The following is a 25,328-nucleotide window of genomic DNA, read 5'->3' on the forward strand; positions in this document are numbered from 1 at the left end:
TTTTGCATTGATACCATTGAACACCCAGTGGAGGCCAACTAATGAAAACTGTGAATCTGTACCAGATCTGTGTTTCAATTAATATTTGTTCATGCCAATTTATACTTTTTTTCCTTCTTAGATAAAAATAAAACTTAGTGGAGTTTATAGAACTCCATTAGACTGTAAACTCCATGAGTTTGCTGCCATGTGATTAAATTTTTTTCCCTCTTGTTTCTCTAGGGCCTATTCCCTGGTGGATTCCAGTCAAGTGTCTACTTTTCTGATTTCCATTCTACTTATAGTCTATGGTAGTTTCAGGTAAGATGCTCTCAAAATGGGATTGATTTCTGTTGGAGGTGGAAGACACATTGTTCTGGGTGTTGGGACCAGAATTTATTGCTTCTTTGAAGAGAAACATGACTTTGACAGGAATTGAGTTGAACAGGATACTTCTGATATTTATTCTTTGGTTGGCTGTTAAAAAACTTCTTGGTTTTGCTTATGTCTTTGGCATTTTAATGCAAATAAGTGAAAACTAATCGCTTAAATTCTGGTTCTGGGGGAAAAATGATTCACATTAAGTATACTTATTGAGAGAGTTAAGGAGAGAGTCCTTGACAGTGATTCTGCAGTGTCTCAAAGGGACAGAATGTTCTTCTTAATTAAAAAAAAAAATGCATTGACCTATGTTGACCATATATGATATTGCCAGTAGATAGTCAACTTTTTTGACATATGCATGTAATTTTATAAGGTTCAGGCTACTATTAGGAGAATTGTGCACAGTTGCATTGACCAAGTATTCTCTGTGCTAACCTTAGGAATGCTGAGACTGGATCTTCTTGAAGTTCCCATCCTAGCAGACAGCCATAGAAATACAAAGATAAGGAAGCTAGATACTCAACTCCCTTCTTTTCACTATTCTTACTTTAGAGAAATCTTAGTGGTTGTATAACTGATAGTTTTGTGGTGGATAAATTTAAAAATGAAAGCTGCCTGGAAAATTTTAAATTGAGAACTTGAAAGGGAGCAGCAGTGTTAAAGGAAATAATCAAGCTTAAGGATTTTGAATTACCCAGTACTATGTTTGGATTTTAATGAGTATTTGGTAAAATTACATACTTCCAGGCTTTATCTCAGCATTGAGTAGAACAAGTAAAATACTGTTGATAATTCCAGTATCAGTTGATAAAATGTTTTACTCATTGAGACTTCTGCTGAGAACCCTAGGTTCCTAGCCACCCTTAGGAAGCATCAGTCAAGCCAGAGCAGCTTAGAACCTCATCAGCATAATCCTATATTTTTTGTATAGACAAATTTTTGGTTTTTTCTTTTTGAGTATATAATAACATTTCAGAAGTTTTTACAATTAAAAAAAAAAAAACAAAACTTCAGACTCACAACTCTGAAACTCCTTTCGTTAGTTCAAATGACGTTTTATTTGGCATGTACTTACATACTGTGTACATTTTTATAGTTTAAATCCAGTGTCCCTAGCCTTTTTGGCACCAGGGGCCAGTTTCATAGAGGACAGTTTTCCCACAGACTTTGGCAGAGTGAGGGGGCTGAGGGTGGTTTCTGGATGATTCTCATAAGCGTGCAACCCAGATCATTCACACGCACGGTTCACAGCCCGTTTTGCACTCCGTGAGAAGCCAGTGCCGCCACTGACCTGGCAGGAGGCGGAGCTCGGGTGGTGATGGGGGTGATGACCCAGTGCAGCCAAGACAGTCCTTTTCACGGCAGCAGAAGCAAAACTGGCAGTGGCCAGTGAGTAAAGCTGCTAGAGTGACTTCCTGGGTTCTTGCCTTAATGTAAACAAGGCATAGCTGAATGAAGAACTGACCGATTACTTATTTGGACATGGATTGCTTGATGAAAATACAGGGAATTCATTAGGGCACAGCCAGCTGGTACCGTTGTTCAGTCAGTCAGTCAGTCATGTCCAACTCCGCAACCTCATGGACTTCACCATGCCAGGCTTCCCTGTCCTTCCCCATCTCCTGGAGCTTGCTTAAACTCATGTCTGTTGAGTCAGTGATGCCATCCAACCATCTCATCCTCTGTCTTCCCCTTGTCCTCCCGTCTTCGATCTTTCCCAGCATTAGGGTCTTTTCCAGTGAGTCAGTTCTTCACGTCAGGCGCCAAAGTACTGGAGCCTCAGTTTCAGCATCAGTCCTTCTAATGAATATTCAGGACTGATTTCTTTAAAATTGACTGGTTTGATCTCCTCGCAGTCCAAGGGACTCTCCAGATTCTTCTCCAACACCACAGTTCGAAAGCATCAGTTCTTCAGCAGTCAGCCTTTCTTATGGCCCAACTCTCATGTCCATACACGACTACTGGAAAAACCATAGTCTTGACTAGATGGACTGTTGTTGGCAAAGTAATACCTCTGCTTTTTAATATGCTGTCTAGGTTGGTCATAGCTTTTCTTCCAAGGAGCAAGCATCTTTTAATTTCATGGCTGCAGTCACCATGTGCAGTGATTTTGGAGCCCAAGAAAATAAAGTCTGTCACTGTTTCCATTATTTCCCCATCTATTTGCCACGAAGTGATGGAACTGGATGCCATGATCTTAGTTTTTTGAATGTTGAGCTTTAAGCCAACTTTTTCATTCTCTTTCACTTTCATCAAGAGGCTCTTTAGTTCTTCGCTTTCTGCCGCTAGGGTGGTGTCATCTGTATATCATATTCATATTTCTCCTGGCAATCTTGATTCCAGCTTGTGGAATCATCCAGCCCAGCATTTCGCATGATGTACTCTGTATATAAGTTATACAGGCAGGGTGACAGTATGTAGCCTTGATGTACTCCTTTCCCAATTTGGAGCCAGTCCATTGTTCATGTCCAGGTCTCACTGTTGCTTCTTGACCTGCATTATAGGTTTCTGAGGAGGCAGGTCAGGTGGTCTGGTATTCCCATCTCTCTAAGAATTTTCCACTGTTTGATGTGATCCACACAATCAAAGGCTTTAGAATACTCAGTGAAGCAGAAGTAGATGTTTTTCTGGAATTCTCTTGCTTTTTCTATGATCCAGTGGATCTATGGTTCCTCTACCTTTTCTAAATCCAGCTTGAACATCTGAAAGTTCTCAGTTCATGTACTGTTGAAGCCTAGCTTGGAGAATTTTGAGTGTTACTTTGCTAGCGTGTGAAATGAGTGCCATTGTGCGGTAGTTTGAACATTCTTGGCATTGCCTTTCTTTGGGATTGGAATGAAAATTGACCTTTTTCAGTCCTGTGGCCACTGCTGAGTTTTCCAAATTTGCTGGCATAGTGAGTAGCACTTTCACATCCTTTAGGATTTGAAATAACTCAGCTGGAATTCCATCACCTCCACTAACTTTGTTCATAGTGATGCTTCCTAAGGCCCGCTTGACTTCGGACTCCAGGGTGTCTGACTCTAGGTGAGTGATCGCACAGTCGTGGTTATCTGCGTCATGCAGATCTTTTTGTATAGTTCTTCTGGGTCCCCTGGGGTGCTAAATGGTGCTGACTAGTCTGTCTTGCTGTCTCGCTTCTGCTGTTGCTACCAGTTTAGATGCTTCTCAGACGTTGTGAGTGACTTCCATTTGTTACTCTGAGGGGGTTGTCTAGAGATGTATGATTGTCACTACTAGAATTTTTTTTGGTTAGATGTTGACTTTATTAAAGAAACCTGATGAAGAAAATAGCTAATGTTTTACTGAGCATTTATGTTCCACCTACAGTGGTAAATGCTTTACCTAAAGTCTCAATCTTTGTATCAATTCAACAGAATAGATACTGTTATTCCCATTTTATAAGTGAGGAAACTAGGGCCCAGAAATGTTACGTAGCTCCCCCAAGTAATAAGTGATGAAGCTGGGATTTAAACTCAGGCAGTACTCTACTGCTGCTGGCTATTGAGAACAATAACATTTCAATTGTGAAGCAAATAAATTGATCTGACAGTAAAGTCAGAAGAAATGAGAAGTTTCTTAAAAACCCCTTTTTGTGATTTTTTTGTTTTTCTTCCATAGGATTCTCCAACCATAAGAATCATCTGGGGAAGGCTGTTCGGTAGGCTTAGGATGGGAGCCCTGTACTCTAGCCTCATTGAGGTGACCTGCACACTGGATAAACTCTTTCCGTTATTGCACATTGTTGGCCCTTCATTGCTGGTGGCACTTTATGGACCCACTCATTGATATGTTTTTAACCTTTTACAATTCTATTGAAGCTCTCCTGAAGTTCTCAGAGTCTCCTTTTTTTTGCTAAGTCAAAAACATGTCTTCTCAGTCTTCATCCTTGCTGAGCCTTGGTGGTTTTATCACCACTACTTCCTGCAGATTTCTCCTCCCTTGGCCTCCGCTTTCATGTTGCCTTCCATATAGGACTTGCACGAGAAATGCCTCTTGAATTTGATTAGCCCTATCCCTATTGTCTCTCCCGATGCCCAGCCAAATGTTCTTACCTCCTCTGATTTAGGACCATAAAAAATACATTATTTGCTCATTTAAATAATACATTTTATTGAGAGAAGATCATAAAACGCAGGATGAAAGGTTTGTGCACTGTACTGGTTATTTTCCCCCAGGCTTTCACATTTCTAAGTACAGAGGGGAGAACTGTGGCAAATAAAACTAGATTTTAAAGCCCCAAACAAATCCTCAATCTAAGAGCCCTTACGTTTGCCATGCCTTGGCTGAGCTCTGCTTGCTGGATTTCCTGTGTTACTTAAAGATGACACCTGATCACCCTAATCTTTCCAGCTGCTCAGGGGGAGAAAATAGCATAATTACTCATGTAATAAGTATTTCCCCCCAGCCTTTGACAAACCAACAGGAAAACATTAATGGAGGGGCAGGGAAGGTGAAAGGGACCACTCAGATGGGCATAGGGACCCAGGAACACAGTGTGAGATGGTTTAGAATTTTTTAGGCAGCTTATTACTGTGAAGATACTTGAGTTCTGTCCCTACAGGAATCACAGACAAAAAAAAGAACAGCAGGTTTGAAGTAGGTCTAAAAGGAAATCAAAAGGAAGATATACTTTATAATTGATAAAAAGGTAATACATAAATATAATACAGATGTATCTCTTTATGTAAAGTTACTATATAAAGGAACAATGGAACTTTTATAGAGTAACTACTCTCTTTTTTTAAGGCAAGCACCTCCCTGTGCTTTCTTTAATTTTGAGGGTAGTTTATTTGCTTATACCCAAACCTACTCTAGGAAGACAGTGCAGAGATGATAAGGAATGTACTTTATATGATTCTTTTGACCTTTATACCAAATGCAGGTAACTGTAAAGTTAGACCAGGTTAACCAAAATAAGTCTTACTATGGTTCACAAACCAACTCACCCTGAGCTATGCTGTGTAGGGCCACCCAAGGTGGACAGGTCATGGTGGAGAGTTCTGACAAAACATGGTCCACTGGAGAGGGGAATGGCAAACCCCTTCAGTATTCTTGCCTTGAAAACCCCATGAACATTATGAAAAGGCAAAAAGATAGGACACTGAAAGATGAACTCCCCAGGTCATAGGTGCCCAATTATGCTACTGGAGATCAGTGGAGAAATAACTCCAGAAAGAATGAAGAGAGGGAGCCAAAGCAAAAACAACACCCAGCTGTGGATGTGACTGGTGATGGAAGTAAAGTCCGATGCTATAAAGAGCAATATTGCATAGGAACCTGGAATGTTAGGTCCATGAATCAAGGCAAATTGGAAGTGGTCAAACAGGAGATGGCAAGAGTGAACATCAACATTTGAGGAATCAACGAACTAAAATGGACTGGAATGGGTGAATTTAACTCAGATGACCATTATATCTACTACTGTGGGCAAGAATCCCTTAGAAGAAATGGAGTAGCCATCATAGTCAACAGAAGAGTCCAAAATGCAGTACTTGGGTACAATCTCAAAAATGACAGAATGATCTTTGTTCATTTCCAAGGCAAACCATTCAGTATCACAGTAATCCAAGACTATGCCCCAACCATTAATGCTGAAGAAGCTGAAGTTGAACGGTTCTATGAAGATTTACAAGACCTTCTGGAACTAACACCCAAAAAAGATATCCCTTTCATTATAGGGGACTGGAATGCAAAAGGAGGAAGTCAAGAGATACTTGGAGTAACAAGCAAGTTTGGCCTTGGGAGTACAAAATGAAGCAGGGCAAAGGCTAACAGAATTTTAGAACTCACTGGTCATAGCAAACACCCTCTTCCAACAACACAAGAGAAGACTCTACACATGGACATCACCAGATGGTCAACACCAAAATCAGATTGATTATATTCTTTGCAGCCAAAGATGGAGAAGCTCTATTCAGTCAACAAAAACAAGACTGGGAGCTGACTGTGGCTCAGATCATGAACTCCTTATTGCAGAATTCAGACTTAAATTGAAGAAAGTAGGGAAAACCACTAGACCATTCAGGTATGACCTAAATCAAATCCCTTACGATTATATAGTGGAAATGACAAACAGATTCAAGGGATTAGATGTGATAGAATGCCTGAAGAACTATAGACAGGGGTTCGTGACATTGTACAGGACGCAGGGGTCAAGACCATCCCCAGAAAAAGAAATGCAAAAAGGCAAAATGGTTGTCTGAGGAGGCCTTACAAATAGCTGAGAAGAGGAGAGAAGCAAAAGACAAAGGAAAGGAATGATATACCCATTTGAATGCAGAGATCCAAAGAATAGCAAGGAGAGATAAGAAAGCCTTCTTCAGTGGTCAGTGCAAAGAAATAGAGGAAAACAATAGAGTGGGAAAGACTAATGATCTCTTCAAGAAAATTAGAGATACCAAGGGAATATTTCATTCAAAGATGGGCACAATAAAGGACAGAAATATCATTTATTTCTAATATCCTTGATCTGCTATCAAGAAGAGGTGGTAAGAATACACAGAAGAGCTATACATAAAAAGATCTTAATGACCCAAATAATCTCGATGGTGTGATCACCCACCTAGACCCAGACATCCTGGAGTCCCAAAGTCAAGCAGGCCTTAGGAAGCATCGCTACGAACAAAGCTAGTGGAGGTGATAGAATTCCAGCTGAGCTATTTCGAATCCTAAAAGATGATACTGTGAAAGTCCTGCACTCAATATGCCAGCAAATTTGGGAAACTGAGCAGCAGCCACAGGACTGGAAAAGGTCAGTTTTCATTCCAATCCCAAAGAAAGACAATGCCAAAGAACGCTCAAACTACCACACAACTGCATTCATCTCACACGCTAGCAAAGTAATGCTCAAAATTCTCCAAGCCAGGCTTCAACAGTACGTGAACTGTTAACTTTCAGATGTTGAGGCTGGATTTAGAAAAGGCAGAGGAACCAGAGATCAAATTACCAACATCCATTGGATCACAGAAAAAGTGAGAGAATTCCAGAGAAACACCTGCTTTATTGACTGTCAAAGCATTTGACTGTGTGGATCACAACAAACTGGAAAATTCTTAAAGAGATGGGAATTCCAGACCACCTGACCTGCCTCCTGTGAAATCTGTATGCAGGTGAGAAGCAACAGTTAGAACTGGACATGGAACAACAGACTGGTTCCAAATAGGGAAAGTCGTAAGTCAAGGTTGGATATTGTCAGCCTGCTTATTTAACTCATAGGCAGAGTACATCATGCAAAATGCTGGGCTGGAAGAAGCACAAGCAGGAATCAAGATTGCTGGGAGAAATATCAATAAACCTCAGATATGCAGATGACACTACCCTTATGGCAGAAAGCGAAGAAGAACTAAAGAGCCTCTTGAGTGAAAGAGGAGAGTGAAAAAGTTGGCTTAAAGCTAAACATTCAGAAAACTAAGATCATGGCATCCAGTCTCATCACTTCATGGCAAATAGATGAGGAAACAGTGGAAACAGTGGCAGACTTTATTTTGGGGGGCTCCAAAATCACTGCAGATGGTGACTGCAGCCATGAAATTAAAAAATGCTTGCTCCTTAGAAGAAAAGTTATGATCATAGACAGCATATTAAAAAGCAGAGACATTACTTTGCCAACAAAGGTCCGTCTAGTCAAGGCTATGGTTTTTCCAGTAGTTGTGTATGGATGTGACACTTGGACTATAAAAAGAAAGCCAAGCGCCGAAGAATTGATGCTTTTGAACTGTGGTGTTAGAGAAGACTCTGGAGAGTCCCTTGGACTGCAAAGAGATCAAACCAGTCAATCCTAAAGGAAATCAGTCCTTAATATTCATTGGAAGGACTGATACTGAAGCTGCAGCTCTAATACATTGGCCACCTGATGCGAAGAACTGACTCATTTGAAAAGATCCTGATGCTGGGAAAGATTGAAGGTAGGAGAAGGGGATGACAGAGGATGAGATGGTTGGATGGCATCACCAACTCAATGGACATGAGTTTGAGTAAGCTCTGGGAATTAGTGATGGACAGGGTAGCCTGGCGTGCTGCAGTCCATGGGGTTGCAAAGAGTTGGACACGACTGAGTGACTAAACACATGTCATGATGTATTTATCACACACTAATGTGTGATGTGTTTATCTTTTGAATTGTTCTTTTGAGAGAGTCAGTTCCTAGGCAGGTTGATAGGGGGTCTAGGGGTCCCCAAGGAGAGAGGGGTCTGGAATTCTCAAGGAGGAAGAAAGGACAAACTTTTTTTCTTTCTCCACATTCCTTAGGATTATATAACAATAATGTATCCTGCCTGAGGACAGTCTCTGGATTAAGGACAGTCTTTGGATTAAACCTTCTGGCTAATTCTGTTATCTTAAAATGTAAATTATGGGAGTAGGTCTGATGAGGTCTTTACAACCTCCAGACATTCTTTGGATTCACTGGAGAGTATATAACTTCATTGTTAACACTAGCAAGCGGGTACTCTTTCTACCCCCTTCTGATACCTATGTCAGAAGCTTTCTCTGTCTCCTTTATACTTTAATAAAACTTTATTACACAAAAGCTCTGAGCGATCAAGCCTCGTCTCTGGCCCGGGATTGAATTCTTCTCCTCTGGGGGCCAAGAATCCCGGTGTATTCGTGTGATTCAACAACAACCTTTCACTTTCGCCATCTCATATCCTGTCCTATCTTAAGAAAACATTTATAGAAATCTGAATTCATCAGATAGTGTGGGGAACGGTTATGTACATTGTAATGCATATGGACAAGTTCCTTGATATATATGAGCCTCATCAGTTCCTTTTTCAAGGTTCCCTTTATAGAAACCACTGTATAATTTTTCTAGGAACACACATTTAGCTTATAGCAAAGTTCCACCATATAGTGTTTACCTTGACCAAGTGAATGCTCCCTTTCATGGTACTTCCTTCCAATATTAGAATGATCAAAAAACATGGTAGTCTTAAAATACTAAAATAAAAAATTCCATTTTGCTTTTCTTCTCCAGTATTCATAATTGTATTCCATTATCAGAATTCAAACAGGTGAACAAGTATAACTTTTCAGTAAATGTGTTTTCAGCTCCCTTTTGCTTCCTGCAATTGTCAATTGTTTATTTTCACTCTGCCCTGTTCAAAAGTATTTCAAACCATTAAGTTTTACAAGCTGTGATGAGATAAGGTAAATTAGAATGGGGCCAAAAAAAGGTATGGGTGGAGACAAAGTAGAGCCAAAAATAAGTCTAAAAATACGTACCATAGTGGCCAACACCCCTCCTGGTGGTCCACAGATACACAGTAAGCTTTCTAGCAGCCAACTTTCAGAAGAATGAAAGAAATTGAAAACTTTACAATGTCCTGAATAAAAAAAAAACAAATTGTGTAGGTGAATTGCAGTTACTCTTGCTTTTAAGATCAGACATAGGTTTATCCCAAAGACCCTCAGAAAGAGGATGCAATGTTGTATTGCATAGCATTTCATAACAGACATTGATTGTTGACTGAATTATAGTACTCTTCAATATAACCTGGTGGCGTTTCATGAAATTAGATTTCAGCAAAAGCAGTTTTGCCAAAATTGAGGAGACAAAACCAGTAGCAGAAAGTTGTGGTCTAGATTGCTAGCTTACTGTGATCTAACGTTACATTTTATAATATCTAGAGAAATCAATGCGTTATTAGTTCTTCAGCTGATTATTTCTGAATATTGATCTCTTGATAAACGTGGACAGTGGTCCAGACATGTACTGTATGGCTGGCTGAATATAGGCCTCTTTGTCTTAACAGTTCTCACGGCACATTTGCATTTTTATCACAACCTAGGAACCTAAAACAGCCTAACTATAAGCCCACATTTCCCCTTCTCCCGAGCAAGCAGTGGAAGTTCTTATGGGCCCAGGACTTTCCCAGAAAATGCCCTGTAATTCAGTCTGGTACCTACAGATACTAAAAGTTGACTTCCTTAAGTTCTATTCTTTATAGCTGAATCAGTTTTAGCCTGAAAAAACATTTAGAGCAAGTATCACTAGATCTCCACCTCCATCCCAATAAAACCTTAGTAAAGCACTCAGAGAATGTTAAACTACTTCCTGATGTAGTAATTGAATCAAACTATTGGGTTGGCAAAAAATTTGTTAGAGTTTTTCCATAAGATGTTATGGGAAAACCCAGATGAACTTTTTGGCTAACCCAATATATCAAAGTGACCCAAAAATGCACAGTGGGATTTGTACTTGTATATCAGCTTAAATTTGAAGAATGTTGATCAGTTGTCATTCTTTCTGACACTATTTTATCTGGCAGATTCAGTTGTTGGTTATACCCCACCCAGTTCAAGATCAAAACTGTATCATCCGCCTGTAAAAGGTTGCTTTTCTTACTGCTTGTCCCTAGTAAGGCAGGAATTGAGCCAAAAATGGTATCAGATCAAGTTAACTCAAGGAGAAATATTTTGGCTTTTTTAAATAGAATTATTTTTGCCTGTGCTGGGTCTTCATTGCTTTACAAGGGCTTTCTATCGTTGCAGCAAGCGGGGGCTACTGTTCATTGCTGTGCGCCGGCTTCTCGTTACAGTGGCTTTTCCTTGGCGCACAGGTTCTAGGGTGCATGGGCTCGGTAGTTGCAGCTCCTGGGCTCTAGAGCGCTGGCTCAGTAGTTGTGGCGCACGGGCTTAGTTGCTCCTTGGCATGTGGGACCTTCCCGGTCCAGGGATTGAATTCGTGTCTCCTGCATTGGCAGGTGGATTCTTATCCACTGTGCCACCAGGAAGTCCCTTTTTTTTTTTTTTTTTTAAGTAAAGGAGTTGTATGTATTGATGTGGAAATATATCCTTGGCGTACTATTGAATGAAGATTAATTTGTGAAATGACAGCTGTGCAGTGTGGGTAACCATTACTGGACCTCAGTCACAGTAGCCTGGGATCTGTTAAACCTAGGTCCATGGATCTTGTTTTAGAAAGCTGGAATACATGTATCTTCATGTTTGAGCAAATATATGGATCCTCACAGCCTCATTTAGCCAGACTTCTGTTTTGTGTGATAGTGACCAATGATAATGTTTGACAGGGCAAGGCCAAAAAAAAAAGAAAAATTGACTACAGTGATAAATACAAAAGATTTTTTTCCCTTATTTAAAATTGCTTATAAAAGATAATGGATTATATAAACAAAAGTAATAATATAACATGGAGTTCATAGTATGACATGTAAAAATAAAAGGCACGGTAATAATACTACAAGGGTTGAGAGGGAAATAAATGTAAACTGTTATCAGGTTTTATATAAGTGAACTGCTGCCGTATACCTTGTGTTGTTAAAGATGTACACTATAAACTTTACAACAGCCACTAAAATAAAAGAGCAAAGAGTTATAGCTAATAAGACAACAAAGGAAATAAAACAGAGTCATTAAAAATTACTGTGTTAATCCAAAAGAAGGCAGGTACAGGGGAGCAACAACAAAAAACATAGTCTCCAACCTAATCATAACAAAAATCACATTAAATGAAATTGGCCTAAAAACCCCAATTAGAAGACAAGTGTCAGTAGAGTGCATAAAAAAGTAAGATCCAATTACATGATACTTACAGAAAGTACACAATAAAGCCAGAAAAAGGATTTAGGGTAAAAGGTTGGGAAAAGATAAAACTTATACTCATCAAAAGAAAGCTGGAGTGGCTATACTGATGTCAGACAAAGCAACTTTGAGAGCAGGTAATATTACCACAGACAGAAACCCTTCTTTCATAATGATAAAAGGGGTCAGTTAAGCAACAAGACATAATAATCCCTAATGTTTATGCATCTAACAGGAGATTTTCAAAATACATGAAGCAAAAGCTGATACAACTTCAAGGAAGAATAAAACAAATGCACAGATGTAGATAAAGATTCCAGTACCTCTCTCTTAATAATCGAAAGAACAAAGCAGAAAATCAGTAAGGTTATAGTCGCTTAAGTAATGTTCTCAACCAGGTCAAGCTGGCATTTATTGAACACTTCAGCAGTGTAATAATACACGTTCCTCAAGTATATGTGAAATATGTACCAGGATAGGATGTATTTGGGGACATTAAAAAAAAGTCTCAGTAAAAGGATTCAAGGCATACAAAGTATGAACGCTGATCTCTGTTAGTCAGCTGGGGTTGCCATAACAAAATACCACAGACTGGGTAACTTAAACAACAGAAATTTTTCTCATAGTTCTGGAGGATGGAAATCCAAGGTCAAAAAAAAAAAAAAGGAAATCCAAGGTCAGAGTGCCACCACAGTTGGGTTCTGGTGAGCTATGTCTCCCTGGCTTGCAGATGGACACCTTCTTACAAGGCGCTCATGTGCATGGTCTTTCTTGGGCGTATGCTTGCTCTGGAAGGGAGAGAGGGAAACAAGGAGAGAAGGGGAGAGAGAGATCTGTTAGAAGGATACACTTCTATTGGGAGGGCCCCACCCTCAAGACCTTAGGAAAATTACCTCCCAAAGGCACCATCACCAAATACCATCCACCACATTGAGGGTTAGGGCTTCCACAAATGAATCTTGTCCGGGACCCAAACATTTGGTTCCTAACAAATCACAACTGGATTGAGCAGAGAAAGCTCTGGAGAATCCCCAGATGTTTGGAAACAAAAAGTAACACTCTTCCATGTATCAACCAAGACATCAAGAAGAAATTGGAAAATATTATGAATTAAAGTTGAAAACATACCAAATTTATGGACTGCTGCGAAAGCAAAGGGAATTGTAGCTCCACATACCTGGATTAGAATAAAGAAAAAGTTATCATTGATTTAAACCTTTTACCATTTCTGACTAAACCAGGAAAATGGAGCAAATGAAACTGTATTCAGTAGACAGAAGGAAAGAATAAAGATCAAAGCCAAAGTAAATCAAATAGATTTTCTCTGTGGAGAAAAACGGCTGAAACTAAAAGCTGATTAAAAAAAAAATCAATAAAGTTGGTACCCCTCTAGCCAGACTACCCTTGGGATAAAAAGAAGACACAGACTTCATATCAGGGACAAGAGGTGATACTACTAGAGTGCACAGATATTAAAAGGCTAATAAGGGATGACCGTAAACAACTTTATGCCAATAAATTTGATGACTTAGATGAAATGGGTAAATTTTTTGATGTATCTATAAATCACAATCCATGCCCAAGGTCACTCAAGAGAAACAGGTAGCCTGAGTGGCCTGCACTCACTAAAGAAACTGAAAACGCCCCAGGGTTTTCCGCAAAGGCTGCAGCAGTTGGCAGCCCCGCCTGCAGTGTGTGATGCCTCACAGGCTTGCTGACCCTTGGTGGTTATCCGACGCTTTGCTCACAGCCCTCCTAATTGGTATTAGTGGTACCTCATTGTGATTTGGACTTATATTTCCCTGATGACTAGTGTTGTTAAAGAACTTTTCATGTTCTCACTGGCCATTTGCTTATCTTCTTTGGTGAGAGATTATTCACTGCCCACTTTTTATTTGGGTTGTCTATTATTGAATTGGAGGAGTTCTTTCTATATTCTAAACGTTCTCAGATACATGAGAGCACATATTTTATCCCATCTTTTGCGGTTGTCTCTTTTTTTTTTGAAAGTGTTCCTTGGTGCTCACAAGGTTTTTAATTTTGTTGAAGTCCAATTTATCAATTATTTAGTTGTGTTTTTTGGTGTCATAGGTAAGAATCCACTGCCAAATTCAAGGTCACAAAGGTTTTGTCCCAAGTTTTCTCGTTTTAGCTCTCAAATTATTTAAATTTAGATTAATTAAAATGAAATGGAATGCAGAATTCAGTCCTTCAGTTGCACTCGCACGTTTCAAGTGTTAATGGGCTCATGTCTACCAAGTAGGTCAGTGCAGGCTACAGGGCATTTCCACCATCACAGGAAGTTGTTTTGGACACACAGACACTTTAAATGAAGGCGGCAGTAGAAAATGAGCTAAGGACTTGAACGGTTCAAAGAGAAAGAAATGGTCAAGGTCAGTACATAAAATTGTTTAGTGGTTAAAGGATTCCAAATTAGGACATGCACAGCATTTTTAGTCCCCCAGATTGAATGTGTCTACTTTCTTCAGGTCTTGACTCAGAAATAGTACCGATGAGCCCTGCATGCCCCATTTAAAGTTTCATATCTACCCTCTCCATTTCCTGCCTTTTTCCTTAGCTGTTACCATTAACATACCACATACAATATTTAATTTTTCTTGTTTATTGTCAGTCTCCCTGGTCCTCAAATATAAAATCCATGAGAGCCTTTTTTTCTCTCCACTTGTTTCTCTCCAGTATCTAAAACACTCTCGGATACAGCAGTAACTCAATACATGTTGCTGTTGAGGGAGAGCTGATTTGGTGAAGAGAAACAAGTGCTCTTGATAGCTGATGGTGTACGATGTTGAATTTGTGATCTCCAAAGAAGATTTAGCTTTGGGACCAGGGACTAGGCTTGATCATTCAAGACCTTTTGTGTAGCAGAGTTTTATTAAAGTGAAAAAGGGACAGAGAAATCTTCTGACACAGACCTCAGAAGGGGGACGGAGAGTGCCCTGTCCGTAGTCTTAGCAAGGCCTTACATACTTTCTACCAGACCTACTCCTACAACATACATCTTAAGTTAACAAGATTAGAACTGACAATAGAAAGGTCTTACCAAACCCACTCTCACAGTGTACAAGTTTTAAAATAACAAGATGAGTCAGAAGGTTCTTGTTAAGGAGAAACAAATTCTTGAGCAAGATATGTTGTTGTTATATAGTCATTGGTGCAGAATTTAAGGGAAAACATACATCCTTGAGCAAGATGAGTTGTTTTGTTGTGCAATCATCAGCTCTGGGCTTAAAGGAAAAAAAATGTTTGTCCTTTTCTCCTCCTTGAGAACTCCAGACCCCTGTCTCCTCCTCAAGAGCCTCAGACCCCTTTCTCCTCCTCGGGGACCCCAGACTTCTTATCCACCTGCCTAGGAATTGACTCTCACTCTCATGCAATGCTCTGAGAGTAAATTGGTCCACCCTTTTTGGAAGCAGTTGTGTGGTATGTAAAAGTTTCAAAATTGTGCTTGTCCTTTGACCCAGTATTTCTCCTTCTAGGTATTTCTCATACGGAAGTAATTAAAGATGTGCAGAGATATGGCTGGAATATCCAGCCACAGTGGAATGCTTTTTTCTGCTGTCAGGAAAACTCTTGAACTAGCATGGAGAACTTTGCAGAGCTGTTCAAAAGAAATCCTCCTTTCTTCCCTAGTGCTTTAACATTTAAAACTATGTCTCATTACTGACTTTGCTGATCTACTTCTTTCTTGAAACTAAAACTTACCTATACAATTTTCCCCACAGGTCCCTTAATATGGACTTTGAAAACCAAGATAAAGAGAAAGACAGTAACAGTTCTTCTGGGTCTTTCAATGGCAACAGCACCAATAATAGTAAGGCATTTTTTGACAATTAACTGTCTACATGTAGTGGTCTTAATTTGATTCTTTCTATAACCCCAATTGATAATTTACTAGGTTTAAGGATTACAGTTGGTATAATAATACAGTTGAATCTGTATGGTATAGTTTGTTAAAGTTTTATGTTCTGAATCTGAGCTACAGATTTCTTGTGAATTCCTTTTAACTGTGCCTCAAAGCTTGCAGCCAAGATTCTTTATATTCTTAAAGACAAGCAAGATAGATGGGTATCTGTCTGCTTGTAGCTTCATTTAGGTCCTTTGGTGAGATTGATAATTTTGTAGGTGTTGATCATAAATTCATTTAGTGACTCTTAAAGATAGCTACTTGTAGTACTTGTAGAACTGTTGTATCTCCTCTGGTACTTCAGATTTTAAAGGATGTTTGCTTTGAAGAAACATAAGTATGCTATATGGCAAGTGTTCAGCAGCATTATTCCTAATAGCCAAAAAGTAGAAGCAACTCAAAGATCAATAGACTAGTTAATGGGATAACAGCGTACAGTATGTCCACACGATGGAGTACTGTTCAGTATTAAAAAGAATGAATTACTGAAACACGCTCCAACATGGATGCACATCAAAACATTCTTAAGTACAAAAGGCCAGATAGAAAAACTACGTATTTTAAGAATCCAGTTATATGAAATTTCCAAAAAGACAAATAGAGACAGAAAATAGATTAGTGGTTTCCTGGGTCAAGAGATGGGAAGAATTAACAGTTAACTGGCATGAGGGATCTTCTTGAGATGAGGATATTCTAAAACTAGATTATAGTGAACCTTTCACAGTTGGTGCATGCTAAGTCACTTCAGTCATGTCCAACTCTTTGTGACCTTTTGGACTGTAGCCTGCCAGGCTCCTCCGTCAATGGGATTCTCCAGGCAAGAATACTGGAGTGGGTTTCTGTTTCCTCCTCCAGGGGATCTTCCGGACCCAGGAATCAAACCGCGGTCTCTTATGTCTCCTGCATTTGCAGGCGGATTCTTTATCACTAGTGCCACCTGGGTAGCTTCACACTTGATAAACTTAACAAAAAAATACTGAATTACTTAATACTGGTAAATTTCATGGTATGTGAATTGTACTAGAAAGTTGGTAATGCTTGTCATAGACAGTACTAATTTAGAAATAAGGAGACTTGATAATATTAAGAGATTGATATTGGGTACCTACCATTCACCAGGACTTCCCTGGTGGCTCAGATGGTAAAGTGTCTGTCTACAATGCGGGAGACCTGGGTTCAGTCCCTGGGTCTGGAAGATTCCCTGGAGAAAGAAATGGCAACCCACTCCAGTACTCTTGCCTAGAAAATCCCATGGCCAGAGGAGCCTGGTGCAGGCTACTGTCCATGGGGTGGCAAAGAGTTGGACATGACTGAGCGACTTCACTTTCACTTTTCTTTCACCATTCACTTGATATTTATTAGATATTTTGAAAGTTGCAAAAAGAGTTGGTACCCAAGCTGTCGCATAGGCAGTGTGGCCAGAATACCCACAAGGTGTTAATAAAGTGCTGAGACAGCAAATACCACTTTCCACCCTATACCTCGAGCAGGTGCTTTTTCCTATGGGCCTTTACCATAGCCTCAGAGTCCCTTCTGAACCAGCATCTGCTGGCAGTAGGTCAGAGTAAGCACCAGTGGTGAAGTCATTTTGACCTCCATGTACAAAGAGACTAGAGAGAAAGACGAGCCAAGATGGGCAACAGTGGGTCAAGTTAGTAACGGGTTCTCCTGGAGAAGGTGAATTTGAGATGAAACAGTGATATTGGACCACTGGAAGAGCATAGCATACGGGCGCAGAGCAGGAGACGAGCGCCTGCTATCGTGAAGGCGCTACGGGGACAGCAGGGAGTACATAGTCGCGTTTCCTGGGAGAGAATCCGAGGGCCTCGGTGTTCTGTATCGTGTGTACTAATCCCTAGAGCTGTCTGCATCTTGATGAGTTAATGTATTTCAGTCCATGGGCGCAGAGCCTGTTACGTAAGCTGTTACTATGCTCCTTTCTCTTTCAGGTATCCAGACCATTGACTCTACCCAGGCCCTGTTCCTTCCGATTGGAGCATCTGTCTCTCTCCTAGTAATGTTCTTCTTCTTTGACTCAGTTCAAGTAGTTTTTACAATATGTACAGCAGGTAAATGAGTTCTGCTATCTAGTCTTAAGCTTAAAAGGAAATTTTTTAACGTTTTTAAAAATCACCATTCAAAAATTAAGATTTATACACCACTCTTTTGCAAGTTTTTCTTCCTAAGTCTTCTTTGTCCCCAAGTCTGCCTTTCCGCCCTCCTCCCCACCCCTCCCTGAACCACTTGATAGCTCTGTCATCAGTTCTGACTTGCCAACTCAGTCTGGATGAAAGGCTAGGGTTTAAAAACTCAAGAACTTTGTGGCACCAGAGCAGAATTGCTTTGGCTTTGACTCCTTGTCTGATAAGTTACCAGAAGGTCCAGTTTGGTAGAGTCATTGTTGGCAACCCTTACCCATGTATGTTTCTGCAGATAGAAACACTGAGAGCTAATCACAGTAATTCGACTGTCAGCTAGCTGATCAGTTTTCAAGATGATTGATGGTGGACGTGTATCAATGTAAAACATTAAAATGCTAGCCTTCAATATTGTAATTAGCCTCCAATTAAAATAAATTAATTTTAAAAATGCCAGCCTTGTTAGATCATACTCTGGCCTGCCATTTATCGTTTGTTGTTGAGATAGACGAGAAAGAGAAAACCTGCCAGTGCTACCCCTACCTCAAACCAGGAGTGCAAAGCGGTTATCTGTGCGCAGCTAAAGACAGACACTGTTCTTTTCTCTAGTTAATTAATATTATTGTATGCACTTGTGGAGGAAGGTATTGTAGGCAATAATTATTTCTGTAAGTCATGCCATTTTTCTTATGATTAGTAAAACATTAAACAACAAAAAAATTAACCATACATTTTCTTTCTCTAGTTCTTGCAACGATAGCTTTTGCTTTTCTTCTTCTCCCGATGTGCCAGTATTTAACAAGGCCTTGTTCACCTCAGAACAAGTAAGGACTTGGGATATTCCTCTAAACTATAAGTGTATGTTTTTTTCTTCGTACTTGATAGCAATATTAAGAGTACATTTTCTGATATTGACTGAAGCACAAAAATGCCAGAAGACTAGAAAATGAGATGTTTGATTTTTTAAAACTGGAAAGTGATACTTCTTTTTGCACCTTCACATAGCAGGAAATCTAAACAAATCTTAGGAAGTCAGAGTCATTGCAGTATGCTTCCTTGCTTAGATTATTTAAAGATGAGCAGTTTTTTTATCCCTTTACTAGTTAATAGAATATGAAAATCGTGCTTGACTCAGACATTCTTTCCCTTTTGTCTCTGATGACCTAGATATATACTAGCTGCTTAGGTTTAATTCTAGTGTTCACACCTTAACTCCTAAAGCTGTTGCTTCATGGAAACAAAATGCTATGCTAATGGAGATGCTCTTAAGTTCTTAGGAAATCAGTCGCTTGGGGTGGCTGATTTTCCCAGGAATTAGTGATAACCAAATAGATGGACTATCTTAATTTTATTCACCTTTGGTTAATGAATTGAATTGTTGACTTTCCTCATTTTATTTTCCTCATAAGAATTAGAAATTTCTCTGTATTTAATTTTTCAAATATTGATATTATCACTTTAAACTTCTCAATATCCATGTTGGTATCTGGGATAAAAGGTACATTATCTAATGGGTGCAGAAATGTAATCCTTCTGAACTTTCTGTAGTTTCTTCCAAAGAAATTTGGGTATTTTGGATTTCTGGGTATCTCGGTATTGCCTCCTATTTCACTCTGGCCATCTCAGATTCTGAACATGAAGAACCAAAGGAGAGTTTGCTTGCTGAACGTGATTTACTGTCTGTTAGTCCAGTCAGTGTTGTCTGTTCCCAGGATTTCCTTTGGTTGCTGTGGACGTTTCACTGCTGCTGAGTTACTGTCGTTCTCTCTGTCTGTCATGCTCGTCCTCATCTGGGTTCTCACTGGCCATTGGCTTCTCATGGATGGTAAGTAACTACTGGGTGACAAGCGGAAATTGTAATATCAGTTATGGTTAAATTTGTCCTCTCTTCCTCTACTTTCTGTGTTTTAGTAGTATACTACTTCTGATTACCATGAATTTTTAGGTGTCCAGAGATGGTGTTTTGTATCAGTTTTTACCCACACTCTTAAGATACTTTCTAATAACAGCTTTTTTGAGATGTAATTCACATATCATACAATTGATATACTTGAAGTGTACAATTCAGTCGTTTTTAGTATGTTCAGAGTTGGGCAGCCACCACTTGAGAGCATTTTAACACCTACCCTCCAAAACCCACACCCATCAGCAGTCACTGCCCGTCCCCTCCCCAGCCCCAGATGTACCCTGGTCTACTTTGTGTTTCCGTGAACGTGTCTCTTACAGACATTTTGCAGAAATGACATCACATATGACCTTTTTTGTCTCTTCTTTCACTTGGCATGCTGTTTTCAAGGTTCATCCATGTTGTACCATACATCAGTACTCCTCTGTTCCTTTTTATGGCCAGATATTGTTTAATTTTATAGATGCATCAGTTTTATTTATCCATTCATTAGTTGTTTTCACTATTTTGACTGTTGTGAATAATGCTACTGTGAGAAATGGAGTACAAATTTTCTGTACTTTGTTAATATACATGGGATTATACTATAATATGAGGAATATATAATAGTGTATTGATATAAATACATGTCTATATCATTATATACAGGGTAATAATAGCTAACATTGAGCTGCTGAGTGTTTTACATGGATTTTTTCATGAAATCCTGAAAACAACTCTTTGAAGTAGGTACTGTTGTTGTTGTTCTTATTTTACAGAAGAGGAAGTAATTTCAGAGAAGTGACTTTTAGTCTCTTCTTGATTTAAGACCCTGTAACCATCTTCACCTCCTTTTTCATTCATTTCTTCTCTTGTCTTCACAGTTCACTTTACTAATCTCATAAGATTTTATCTAACTGCCTTGCCCCACGAAGTCTGTTCACCCTTTTCTTTCTTTTGATGTTTCAGAAGGGAAGGAAGTTGAAATACTACAGTCAGTTTTATGCTGTTTTAGCTCATCCATGTTGTAATGTGTATCAGCACTATCTAAGGAATTTTTTAAAGTGGGAAATTTGGAAAGCAGAGATATGGGTATGGGCGGCACTTCTTCCTCTAACCCATTCCAGCAACCACAAGGCTAATCCAGGCCTTAGGACAGAGCTTTTTGAAGGCACTGCCAGGTCTGAGGGCTCCTCTTCTTGCCAGGCTCCGTGTCCTGCAGCTTGGAGGATGGCACGCCTGCAGCGGAGCTGTCACTCGGTGCTGTCTCAGCACAGAGCAGGGTGTGACCGTGAAGGCACGGCACAGGGCTTCTGTGGGGCGACACACTGCTCTCTGCTGAGTGTGGGGGTCACTCTACACGTCTCTACACATGTTCACATCCACAGAACTGCATGTCTGAAGCCAGACTGCTGTTTCTGCCGGTGATAATCTGTGAAACGTTAAATATACGTACTTACGATTTTATATAATTTGTTTGTATACATTTGCGGCTGTCCAGGTGCGGGTCGGAAAAGAATTTCCAGACACAGAGCATCTCAGAAGGGAAGGAGTTTATTAAGACAAAGAGCAGAGATACTGTGGGCACTGTGAGCACAGTGGGCAGACCTCTGGACAGACCAGGGAGAGTTGACAGTATTTGTGAGTTAATAGCCAATTTTTATAGCCTGAAGACAAAGTACCTTCCCGCCAGAAGGTTGGCATTAGGTGTCAGGCTGGGGCGCCACAGGGTGTTTACCGGAGTGGGCATCTTTGCCTGATTGGGAGTCAGGAAGCCTGATAGTGATGGTCAGGGGCTTATGTCAACGGTTACAAAGGGGATCAATTAGCTTTGGAGGTGACCTTGGTTCTGGGCTCTGCTTCTGTGGCCGTGGTACAAGGCCTCACACCTGCGGCCTGGGTTATGACTCTGCATACTTGCTGTCATACTTGTTGAGTGCCTTTTTTTTTTAAGTGCCTACCATAGACCAAGTATGGGAACTCAAAAGCAGTTCCTTGAGGTTGCAGATCAAGTTACCGTTTAGACTTACACACAGACCTTTAAGTGACTCAGTAGGAGGTCAGGGTCTCAGTCATCAGGCCCAGTCTGTAGTGGCGGACTGAGCTCTTGACAGGCGTGGTCTCTTGTGGTAGTGCCATAGATTGCCTGATTAAAAAAAAAATTAACTATGATCATTTGCTTCAGTACTTGAATACCCACTGTGCATATAAATATGCATTCTGAAGTGCAGTGTTTAGAATTTTTAAGTGGTTTATCGAACTGCTAAATTTCCCAGATTCAAGTATCTGTGCTTTCAGTATCCTTGTGGATTGGTGGTTGATAACTTAAGTGCTTCTGAAGGTTGATAAAGAATAAGTTGAGAAGAAGAAATTCCATCCAAAGTCACAGCAGGGCTTGGCCAGATTATAGCAGAAGGGTAAGAACTGTTTTATAGATACTAGAAGTTAGTAGTCGTAATGTAGCCATTAACCTGCATTTGACTTTTCCTAACATTAACTCCTGATTCCTTCCAAGGGCTGATTTGTAAACCAAAAGCAGTATTGAAATTGAGCATGTAGGTGATTTTGAAAGACTTGAATAGAACCTAATTGCTCCTTAAAATATGTATTGTAGAAAATTAAGAAGTGTTGGTCCTGTTAATGATTAGAGTAGTGTCAGTCAGTCAGTCTCACAGCTGCTTTTGTGATTATAGCCCTTTAATCTCATCCAGTCCAGTGCTTCCTGATGAGGAAGCAGACAGACATTTCTCCTCTACTACTTCTGAACAAAAACTTGATATAAAGGTTGGTTAGTTGGTTAAAATCTAAACTGAATTATTTCAGTCCCATATAAATTGACAGTTTGGATGATTGTTAGCTACATATTAAGAGAAAATGTTCTATGATGTCCTTAAATGACAGAGCCCTTTCCCGTAAATGGCACCCCTAAGTTCATGTACACAGAGGAAAGCTCCAAGCACTACAGTTTCACCTAGACCTCTGGAAACCACAGTCACCTACCTGGGACTGGTTAGTCTCCATCCTGACACTCAGAGCTGACGTGGTGATGGTGATGCTTAAACAACCTTGGAGCTTCTAGCCCCTGGGTAGTCTGAGGCTCTCTGTAATCCCACTCCATACTGTCGGTGGCTCTGCTACAGGCTCTGTAATCCCACTCATACTGTCGGTGGAACTGGGGCTTCCCAGGTGGCTCAGTGGTAAAGAATCCACCTGCCAGCACAGGAGACGTGAGTTCAATCCCTGGGTTGGGAAGATCCCCTGGAGAAGGAAATGGCAGCCCACTCCTGTATTGTTGCCTAGGAAATCCCATGGACAGAGGAGCCTGGCAGGCTGCAGTCCATGGGGCCACAAAGGAGTCAGACACGACTGAGCAACTAAACAACAGCTGGACACACATAATGCTGTTTACAGGTTTTGCTAAGGATTTGAAGTTTACTAAGCTGCTGACCCAGTTTTTAAAAGATTAGGTTCCTCTCAAAACAGCAAGCAGTGTGTCCTTCATACTCCATTCTCTCCTCTCCTCGAGCATTACGTAGGACCAGAAAATACCAAAGTAGTGTGCCTCTAAAAAAGAAGAGGTTGGCATGAGGGAAGGTGACGTTCTTTTCCAGATAAATTGATTTGCATAGCCCTCTGAAGCTCAGTTTTGAGGGCAGTCAGCTGAATGGTCTTCACTGCACGGCTGCAGGTAGGGTGGGAAGAGCCCTGTTAGACTCTGTAGGGAAGCAGGGGCAGCAGCTCCCCACACGCTGTTGTACAGGGACGGGGCCATCTCGCCACGGGAGTCTTGCCTCTGGACTAGAGTCAGTACAAATGGGCCATAAAGGACAAGCTTTATTTTCCCAGAGACCAGGATCAGAAACAAATTTCCATTGTGAAAGGTACCTAATAGTTGAAATTTTTTTGAGTGTTCATCTAGGCTCCCCAAACCCTTAGTGGCCCTAACTTGTAAACTTACATCATTTTCTATCATTTTTGCTACTTCCCCAAATGATAAGGATCTCTTACTGGTTATACTGGTTAAATTGTCCTTGTGACCAAGTTTACAGTTTTCCCTAAAAAGAGAGAGAGCCTTTGAGCTTTTAGTTGTTTGTTTCTCATATATATCATTGTCTGATGTGTTTGTGACTTGTTTTCTGCTGTTACAGAAAAGCTAGCTTGCTAGCCACACATCTGTAACATTCTGAAATATGTTCTCCCCTGACATGCAAACTGTCTTTCCAGACTTCTGTGCAGAATCAGGTATCATTTTGTAGGTAATGATAATGTGGATTTCTTTTAAATGAGTGTTTTTTCAATTAAATCCTGTTCTTTGAAGTTAATTTACAGTGAAAACAGAATGATAAATATGGTTATTTTAAAGGGTGAGGCTTAAAGCTTGTTTTCAGAGTTATTCTGAGAAGCAGTAATATTAAGAAGGTACTTTATAGAGTTTTCTTGAACTAAATCTATAGCTTCTTTTTTACCTACTCAGTTTCCTACTCTTAACAAATTAACCTTTTAAATTTGGAAGGACTTGAAAGAATTTGACCAGTAAGTGGTGTGGTATGTTACAAAGGCTGATGAATCTTGTACACACATTCCTCATGTTCAAGGACCATTGAGCCACGTTCATACTCTACTTCCCCTGAGCAGTTCAGGGCCTAGAAGAGCCCTGACAGATAGATGTCTCATTTTATAGCTCTTGCTATTTGCCTAGGATTAGAAAATGGTCAATCCCAGAAATCTAGCAATTGATCTTTTTTTTTTTTGGTTTGGTTTGGTTTTAAAATGCTAGACCCTGGCGCTTGGTCCACAACCAGATTGGCTTTGCGGAAGCCTTTGTCTTAGATGTGAGCACTGCTTAAGGCCTTCCAGGTTACACGATCCTTTTAGAGAACATTGCATCTCGGCTTGGTGTCCTTTTCTTTGTTCCTGGCCCTCCTGGTTGAGAAGGAGAAAGTGATAGAGATTCTATCAATAGTATATTAAAAATAATTATAACTAAATGGCAGAGATTAATAATTTACCTCTCTAACATTTTTGATTAATTTACATTTAACCAGAAGTTAAGTCTGTTGGTAAATCTATTAGGGAAAGTCTTGGGTTTTCTCAGGCAGCATGCAGTGAGGGAAAGTTGTCACCTCTGTTCCTTAGAAGAACCCAGAAGAGGAGGTAAGATTTTTTAAGGATGACTTGAATGAAAGAATGAAGAAAAAGAAAGGCCAACTGGATGAATACTTGAGAGTGTGTTTTGGGGCTGTGACCGGCTGGTGGCGCTGTTTGGTTGGTGGGCATTGAACTTACTTGTCATTGAACTTACTTGTGCTGAGAACCTTCTCTGAAGTAGTCAGACGGGATGCACGCTGCCTTTTCAAACATGGAACTTGGGAGTCTGGTGGGGAGACTTGGTTGGCATGGTTGGAAAGAGGTTATTGCTCAACTCAGATGGAGAGGAGGAGTCAGTGGAGGAGTAGGAACACGAGAGGAAACT

General features: G+C 40.1%; 1 protein-coding gene across 2 annotated transcripts in view; it reads left to right on the top strand.

The window, feature by feature from the left end:
* The window catches only part of SPPL3 (signal peptide peptidase like 3), a 96,642-nt gene that overhangs the window by 65,576 nt on the left and 5,738 nt on the right, over window positions 1–25,328 (top strand). For both annotated transcript variants that reach the window (XM_070386009.1, XM_070386011.1), the window contains 5 exons: window positions 223–300; window positions 15,651–15,739; window positions 17,782–17,901; window positions 18,716–18,794; window positions 19,683–19,795. In XM_070386009.1, the coding sequence (XP_070242110.1) occupies window positions 223–300; window positions 15,651–15,739; window positions 17,782–17,901; window positions 18,716–18,794; window positions 19,683–19,795 (479 nt within the window). The remainder of the gene's footprint in view (window positions 1–222; window positions 301–15,650; window positions 15,740–17,781; window positions 17,902–18,715; window positions 18,795–19,682; window positions 19,796–25,328) is intronic.

This window comes from Bos mutus, chromosome 17 (assembly GCF_027580195.1).
Source record: "Bos mutus isolate GX-2022 chromosome 17, NWIPB_WYAK_1.1, whole genome shotgun sequence".
In the NCBI taxonomy this organism is placed as follows: domain Eukaryota; kingdom Metazoa; phylum Chordata; class Mammalia; order Artiodactyla; family Bovidae; genus Bos; species Bos mutus.